At 50.2% G+C, this 7,812-nt stretch overlaps 4 protein-coding genes across 4 annotated transcripts; 2 read left to right on the top strand and 2 right to left on the bottom strand.

The window, feature by feature from the left end:
* Nucleotides 1-386: 386 nt before the first annotated feature.
* COCCADRAFT_10199 (uncharacterized protein) lies at nucleotides 387-1,994 on the bottom strand (the record flags this gene model as incomplete). The annotated part of the gene is made up of 2 exons (XM_007720387.1): nucleotides 387-514; nucleotides 563-1,994. The coding sequence occupies 2 exons, from the start codon at nucleotides 1,992-1,994 to the stop codon at nucleotides 387-389; spliced, it is 1,560 nt and encodes a 519-aa protein (XP_007718577.1).
* A 746-nt stretch (nucleotides 1,995-2,740) lies between these two features.
* On the top strand, nucleotides 2,741-4,374 carry COCCADRAFT_112517 (uncharacterized protein; the record flags this gene model as incomplete). The annotated part of the gene is made up of 2 exons (XM_007720386.1): nucleotides 2,741-3,943; nucleotides 4,009-4,374. 2 exons carry the CDS (start codon nucleotides 2,741-2,743, stop codon nucleotides 4,372-4,374), a joined length of 1,569 nt encoding a protein of 522 aa, XP_007718576.1.
* Nucleotides 4,375-4,815: 441 nt separating this feature from the next.
* COCCADRAFT_10197 (uncharacterized protein) lies at nucleotides 4,816-5,812 on the bottom strand (the record flags this gene model as incomplete). Its single annotated transcript, XM_007720385.1, has 3 exons — nucleotides 4,816-5,245; nucleotides 5,295-5,730; nucleotides 5,782-5,812. The coding sequence occupies 3 exons, from the start codon at nucleotides 5,810-5,812 to the stop codon at nucleotides 4,816-4,818; spliced, it is 897 nt and encodes a 298-aa protein (XP_007718575.1).
* Nucleotides 5,813-7,012: 1,200 nt separating this feature from the next.
* Nucleotides 7,013-7,408, top strand: COCCADRAFT_112516 (uncharacterized protein; the record flags this gene model as incomplete). The annotated part of the gene is made up of 2 exons (XM_007720384.1): nucleotides 7,013-7,297; nucleotides 7,349-7,408. 2 exons carry the CDS (start codon nucleotides 7,013-7,015, stop codon nucleotides 7,406-7,408), a joined length of 345 nt encoding a protein of 114 aa, XP_007718574.1.
* Nucleotides 7,409-7,812: the final 404 nt, after the last annotated feature.

Here is a 7,812-nt window from a genome sequence, read left to right as displayed (position 1 = left end):
GGCGGCGGCGGCGACATTTTGGCTAGACCTCCGACTCGGTTGGTGGGGGTTTTTATTCGGACTAAGCTGCTAGCGCGAAAGTGGTGGGGAAAGAGGGCGGGCGCATGGTTTCCGACATTCGATATCGGAGGGGCGGAATTAAAAGTATGGGTGTGTGTATCGGGAGATGTAGGAAGGATGGAGGGTCGAGAGGGGTAGGGGAGTGGGCTTTTTTTTTCTGGGTTGCTATATGTGGGGAGGGAAGGAAGGTGTTTTTGATTTGTAAACGGGAGGATTGGGGGTTGGTTATTGAGGGTGTTTTGGTACTAGCCTAGTTAGATCTGCGAAATGGACGAGATATTCTCAAGTTTGGAAATGTTTCTGTGGTCGTTTTTTTCTCTTTAATACTAAAAACAGGTAGTCCATTCTTTGAGTAAATCGTCTACCTCATCATTTCCTCGAGACGTTGTTCCCGATGGCGAGCTCGCTATCTCGGCGTCCATATGACCCATATCTTCCATCCGAATGTCGAGCTCTGTAGTGCGTCAATTTTAGGTTTCAGAAAACGGAGTACACCACTTACCATGATCTCGTGGCTCAAAGTCGAATACAGGCGTAGGCGCAGGTTCAGGTAAAGGCGCAGATGCAAGTGCAAGGGGTAACGGGGGGCGTCCTGGCGCTTGTGCTGGTAGAGAAAGAGCTGGCGCATATACTGACGAGCGAGATACAGGCACACGTATTTCTACCTGCTCTGGGGTTTCCTGTATCGTGGCATAGTTATAGGAATAACCAGAAGATCCTCCAAAACCAAAAGCCTGGCTCTGCCTCCCATAGCTTGGCCGGCATGAGTATTGGATGGCTTCGCCGGATACAGCATAAGAGTGTTCATCATACCGTTGCCCAACATTTGTTTTAGCCCTATCGGAAATAAATATCTTTTCAAACACATGACCTTGACTCTTTGGTCTTTGCACGTAGGTTATGTCCTCTTCCGGCTTCTTTGTTCCTTGCAGTCGTACTGGTGTTTTTGCCCGCTCCACAACTACCTCACCCGCGCCTATCGCAATGACAGCAGTGGATTCTTTCTTCTCTGTTTCCAATACGGAACTTTTGGGTTTGGATGTTCGGTATACAGCCTCTACATTGAGAAGCTGTTCCGTTTTCAGCATCACGTTTTTATTCCCCGTGTTCGAGCTACCAAGCAGGACGCTGTCGAGATGGGAGCGAGCGGCAAAGTAAGATCCAATGACCATCTGATGATCGTCGGATTGGTCATCTCCTTCAGATGTACTAGCCAGAGCTTGTTGCAGTCGTTCGATGCTTTCCAAGAGTGTCCGGACATGCTGAGCGCATTCTGCAAGAGAATCAGGAGTCATCGTAGAGCCGATCGATTTGGCGACCAGAGTCGAAACGGACCCATTGTCATCAAAAGAGACCTCGTCATCCTCAAATTCAGTGTTGCTATCACTTGTCTTGAATCTTTGCAATGACTCCTCATATCTCTTGGTAGTGTTCTTTTTGTTTTCCAGCAGCTGTCGAATCTCGTCTCGTTGTCTTGCCTCGGCTTCGCGGTCAAGCTTTTTTGAAGCTACCTGAAATGCATGCATAAGCACCTGCATTAGAAGTTGCAGTGTGCTCTTGAGTTTGTCGATGTGACTTCGCAGCAGCTCAATCTTGGGCTCCCGGAATGGCAGTAAAAGTCGGCCCATCTTTCCCTTTTTGCTCTTATTCAAAGTCGCTTCAATTTCTCCAAACATTGTAGAACATTCGTCCAGAGTCTCGTTTGCTGTCGCAATAGCACTCTTCGAAATTAGGCTCAAGGTATCGTCTTGCTTAAAAATGCCGCCTAATTCCTCAATGACGAAGCTGGTAAGCTTGATCTCTTTCGCTACATCTTTGATCCTACGGTCAGCCGTCGCCACACTGTCGGCATACTGATACAAAGCCTGTGAAAGTTTCAAACCTGTCCCTGCCAATTGCAAGACACTTGCGACAAGACCAATCGCTTCAGCCATGATTCTCCAAACACAAACCCGATTTACTTATTCTTTCACACACAACTGCACTCATGAAATATGATTTGAAATGTTGTTTTGTTGAGTGGAAAACAAATCAGTTCAGCTGTGTCCATCACATGTGGCTGCCTGATCGTTTAGGGCGTAGTGGGGTGGGCGCTGATCCCGTGACTGGCGCATTTCCGTTACCTACTACGAGTTTACCCTACAGTCCCTTAGCGTGTTCATTCACCTTATGATACATGTAATTCAACTCCCCAAAAAAACAAAGCACGTATGAAACATTTAGGATGCTCAAGTCTTGCAGTGGGTAGTCACGGGTAGACTGGCTGCGCCTTTCCTCAAGGAAACATGGCGCATTCCGAAAACCTGCACTGTCACTAGCAGACGTTCCTCCGTCATCATTGAGCAATACCATCCCTGTCCGTCAGCCGTCTTTCCTCTGATCGCCATGTGACATCTCACGCTGATTGGACGCCACAGCTGTTCAGCGCCACAGAACCACGACATGATATCATGGGGTCCAGCGCGTAGAGGACCTGCTTGGTTGTTGTTCTCGTTAGAGGAGCTTCCCCGCTGTGGGAGTTGTCGCGGCTTTGATTGTATTCACATAGATTCTGAACTCTTCACAAAACTTGCTGATACAATTATCATCCTCACTAAACTATTCGCGATCCTGAATAACCCAACACCTCAATCTGCTCCTCGTCATCGGATCGCCGATTAAACTTTGAATTTTACCTGCTATGGACGACGGTTTTCGGCAACCTGCCAAACTTCAAAAACGCAAGAGTCGAGAACGACAGGAACTTGAGCAGATGACCGGCGGCTTGAGTGGCCAACCAACAGCCAATTCATCGCAACCTATTTCCAGCTTCGCAAACATGACGCCCGCTGAAAAAGAAAAGCGGTCAAAATGGCGCATGTCCAATCCATTCTCATCCAAGGATAAGGCATCAAAAGAAAGCATCAGCCAACCTCCAAAGGATGCGGAAAAGGAAAAGTCTCGTAAAGATATCGACTCTGCTTACTACAGCAGCGAACGCAGCAGCGCCGACCCAAGCCTAGTAAACCAAACGCGTCCGATTTCTGGCGAGCAATTTCAGCGCCAATCATCGAACAATCAAGCACCTCTACCGCATACCCCGTCGCCCAATGGACATATACAAGATAGTCTTGCGCCGCCTCCGCAAACGATCCAGCATCGTTCAAGCCACGAGGATGTAGCTAGAGAGACATACCGCCAGGCTGGTACGGGGAACATAGTCACAGTGACAACTACCACGACGACTACGACCACCACAACGACTGGCCCAGGAGGTTCTACCACAGTAATGCAACCTCATGACGGCAGTAACGGGGGCCCACAAAGTGTACACACCTCCGGTCCTAGTCCACCACAACCAGCTCCGCCTCAACCTGATAATCACCACCCCCAAGGCCCAGGTCTGTCTGCTCAATCTGGCATACACCATGACCTGACTCCCCCGATACCCGAAAACGGCACTCCGCAAGGAAACAGACTCTCTCCTCAAGTTTCTCAAATCGGTAGAGACTCGTCTCCGCCAATCCCAGCGAAAAACAACATACGGCATAGGGTGGAGCTGGACTCAGTCTCACCAGGGGTACAACGCCCAGATCCCATGGACGAAACTGCTAGCCCAGTCTCTCCAAGCAGTCCTTCACGCGCAAATTTCTCTTACCCAGCTCGGGCACCACCTCAAGGTACTCCTCGACAGTCTCTTGGAAATAACATACCGCCCGTACCACCAATGCCAGAGCACCAACATGCTATGATGCCACCATTCGTCCCAACCCAGCAACTACCTGACTTCCACCCTGGCCTGGACTCAAACGACGCGAACCGCCCGGTACCCTACCGATCAGGCCACGAACTACCCAAGCAAAGCACAATGGCCAATCTCAAAGCTGCAGCCGCCGGCATCCATGTATGTTCTCTCTTCCTCCCCAGCCTTTTCTTCGAAAATAAGCAAAAACTAAGTAATATACCCAGGGCGCAGGAGAAACCCTCCGAGGTACATTCAACGACACGTTCGACCGCCGCAACCCCACCGCCCACGCAAAAAACCAAGCCGTCATCGAAAAAGGGCGCTCGGAAATCGAAGCTGCGCGCGCGAGGCAGTATGCAAGTCAGGCGCAACAATACCAACACCAGCAACAACAAGCTTCTGCAAGTGGAGACGCAGCACCTCATACGCCTCAGCGAGCCGAGGCCAAGACTCCGTATACGGGGCCGCCGGTATCCGGCTCCCAGATTGAAGGCAGAAGTGGACATGGCAGGGCTAAGTTGAGTAATATCATGAAGAAGATGAAGGAAGGACCTACGCCGTCCAAGGAGGGAACTGCGGGGCATTCTTAGTGCAGAATTCTTGCTTTTTTAAACTATCCATCTAATATTGCATCAGCGTGTTTGAGAAGCAAGCCTTGCATCTAGAAAAACGCGATGGAATGAATGTTTTTTTATCTCGATATGGGGGTTTATGATGCTGCGTTAGCGTGTTTTGGAATTTAGATTGTCCAAGTACCAATGTCAGGTGCTCGGGGTGGGTGACATTTTTCGTTGCGTCGGTGGTTGAAACGACATGTCACTATTAAGGAGTGAGATTTGCATCTCGAGTACCCAGAACGCTGGGACGGGGAAATAAACACGTGCAGTGAGATGTCACAGCACGCGGTCAAAAAAAAGGTTGAAGTGGATTAAATTCTCATTCAATGAACTATGGTAATTTACTCATAACTTCGTAACATGCATCTTGTTCTGAAATCAAAATCGCGGGTGTCGTGGGAACCAGCGCACGGCTTAACCATTGACAATGGTGCCGCCGTTGGCGTGGATAGTCTGACCGCTGATGGAGCTGCTGTCGTTGCTGGCCAAGAAGACAAAGCAAGTAGCAATCTCACTAGGCTGCGACGGCCTGCCGATTGGCGCGGTGAACTGCTTGATAGCCTCATCGTTCATAGTCGCTGGGATGAGTGGGGTCCAGACAGGGCCGGGGGCAACAGCGTTGACGCGAATACCCTTTCCGACGTACTGGTTTGACAGACCACGGGTGAAAGAGATGATGGCGCCCTTGGTAGAGGTGTAGTCGAGGAGGTCTGGGCGGCCGATGTATGCGTTGATTGAGGCGTTGTTGATGATGGTAGCGCCGCGCTTCATGTGTGGCAGGGCGTACTTGGAGAGGAAGAAGAATGGGTGGATGTTGGTGTTGAAGGTGTGGAGCCATTGATCCCTGTACATTATTAGCATCGAATATATTCACAAGCAGGTTCTCTACTAACTCGGAGAGGTCGCTGATATCGTTGACCATCATCTGGTAAGCGTGGTTGTTAACAAGGATATCAATGCCGCCCATGGCCTTGACAGCCTCGTCAATGACCTTCTTGCAGTTTTCCTTTGGCTTGAGATCGATGGCGAGAGTATAGCATTTTTGGCCCTTCTCTTCAACCATCTTCTTGGTCTCTTGGGCGTCCTTTTCTTCCTCGGGCAGGTAGGCAATGAAGCTGTCGGCACCCTCCATAGCAAACAAGACTGCTATTGAGCGGCCAATGCCCGAGTCACCGCCGGTGATGATGGCCTTCTTGCCCTTTAGCTTGCCGGCAGCTTTGTACTTTTCGGCGCCGCCTTCAGGTGTGGGAAGCTCATCCACTTTGGGCGTGGGGTCAAGCTTGGACTGTAGGCCAGGCACCTGCTGGTGCTGGACATCAGGCTGGAAGCCTGGGGTGCATTGTTAATGGTGATCAGTAGTTGAGGATCATTTGTGCTTACCCTGCTCGAACTGTCCTTTGTCGGAAGACATGGTATATTTTCAATGCTTGTACTCAGGAATCAGATGAAAAGTAAATGGATTCTATCAGCGGTTTTTTGAAGCAGAGATTGTTAGTCTAGTGGTGGTTCACGCTCAGCGAGAGACTTTTATTGATGTTGGGAATTTACCGTGACATCACAAGGCGGTCACTGCGTGTTCATGAGCAAAGGTGGAGCAGTGCTCCGGAAGCGTCAGGGACGCTGTACCAGGACCTTTCCATCGACGATAGAAGAGCATCGACCGATGGTGTATCACAGACTGTGCGAACTGGTGGGAGCGTCTTCAGCCCTACCCGCGGCTTGACATTGTTTCTGTGCAGCCACGTGATCAGCGCGCATGTGTGTACAGATATATATTCTTTTGGAAATCAACGGCTCCTAGCTTCAAACATCAGTAACAAGTAAAGCCATAAACGTGGGACATGGTTGCAGAGGGCTGTGATTTCAAGCAACCCCACTGGCGCGCATCGCTACGTCATCACTCCTGCACAGCCAACGATAACGATGCCTCTCGTTGGGGTCCAGACTTTGAATTGCGAAACTCTACAACACTCAATTTCCCATTCTATCGCGATCAACAGCAAAACCCCTCCTCGCCAGCCCGCAATGACGCTTAGGAGGCTATTCCAAGAAGCTTATGACGTAGTCGCATAGCCCCACTTTTAATCAGGGTCCAGCGACCACAACCCGCTATGACCGCATCCAGCCACAGCCCACGTCGCGATCTCTGACCCCCAGACACCAACCGCCATCATCACCCGCTCTCCAGCCCAATCAGCCGCACGCCTGGATCCGATGCCACGATAAACTACCACAGAAGAAACGTCATGCGCCACGAGCCACCAACGTGCGTGCCAGGGGTGCCAACACCCAAGTCGGCCTGACGGGACCCTGCATGACGTGAGATGGGGACGATCACAACTCCATCTGGGCGGCTGCACCTTGGAGTCCTTGATTTCAGGGTCTTGGGGACGCTTCCACCAAGGGTCTAGAGGCCTTGAGATAGATGGGCAGATCACCAGCTGAGGAGCAGCAGAATGATATAAGATGAGCCATTGTTGCGTGTTTCCTATCTCCATCTTCACAATACATCTCACAACAACTTGAACAATCAATACCTGCAGCCAACAGCTTCAACTATCACCATCAAACTACTCTACTCTATCAATTACCACAAACAAACTCAACAACCATGCCTCTTGCACGCCGCTCTGCTCCCCGTACCACTCGCACTACTGCGCGTCCATCTCTCAAGACCCGCCTGATGGGAGGCCGCAAGACACGCACGCACACGAAGCGTGCTCCCGCTGGTACCACCACTACCACTACCACTACCAGGACCACCCGCACTACCGGTGGTCACCACGGTCACGCCGCCCCAGTTCACCACCACAAGCGCCATGCCACCATGGGTGACAAGGTCAGCGGTATGATGATGAAGCTTAGGGGCTCTCTAACTCGTAGGCCTGGTCTCAAGGTAAGCAGGAAACAATTCACAGCAACATGAACTTTTCTAACCATTTCTTAGGCTGCTGGCACTCGCCGCATGCACGGAACTGATGGCCGCAATGCCCGCCGCGTCTACTAGACATTCCAGCCGACTTAGTGGCATGATTTCTTTTATGTATTAATAGCGTTGTAACGATTGTACGATACGAGGACAGATACCCAATATTTTGAGCGTTTAGCATAGAATAAACTGTTCAAACTTTAAAATATTGCCCAAGCCACTGCATAACTGAAGAGACCGCTGCAAAAGTGTATGATGATTGGTGACCGACGACGCAAACCTATTTGCACGAACCATGATGAACATGACTATTCAGATGTGTAACGTGTTTTACAAGCGAGCGGGCCATACAAGCGAGCGGGCCACCCCACCAACTTTGCGCACCTCTTTACGTGTACAGCTCTACCACAACTAAATAAAACTCATATATATTAAGATAGTAGATTAAATACTATCTAAAGTATCTTTCTTACATGTACGCG

This window comes from Bipolaris zeicola (genome assembly GCF_000523435.1).
Source record: "Bipolaris zeicola 26-R-13 unplaced genomic scaffold scaffold_463, whole genome shotgun sequence".
NCBI lineage: Eukaryota > Fungi > Ascomycota > Dothideomycetes > Pleosporales > Pleosporaceae > Bipolaris > Bipolaris zeicola.
The sequence above is the reverse complement of the archived record's forward strand: the minus strand, read 5'-3'. Positions and strand labels throughout refer to the sequence as shown.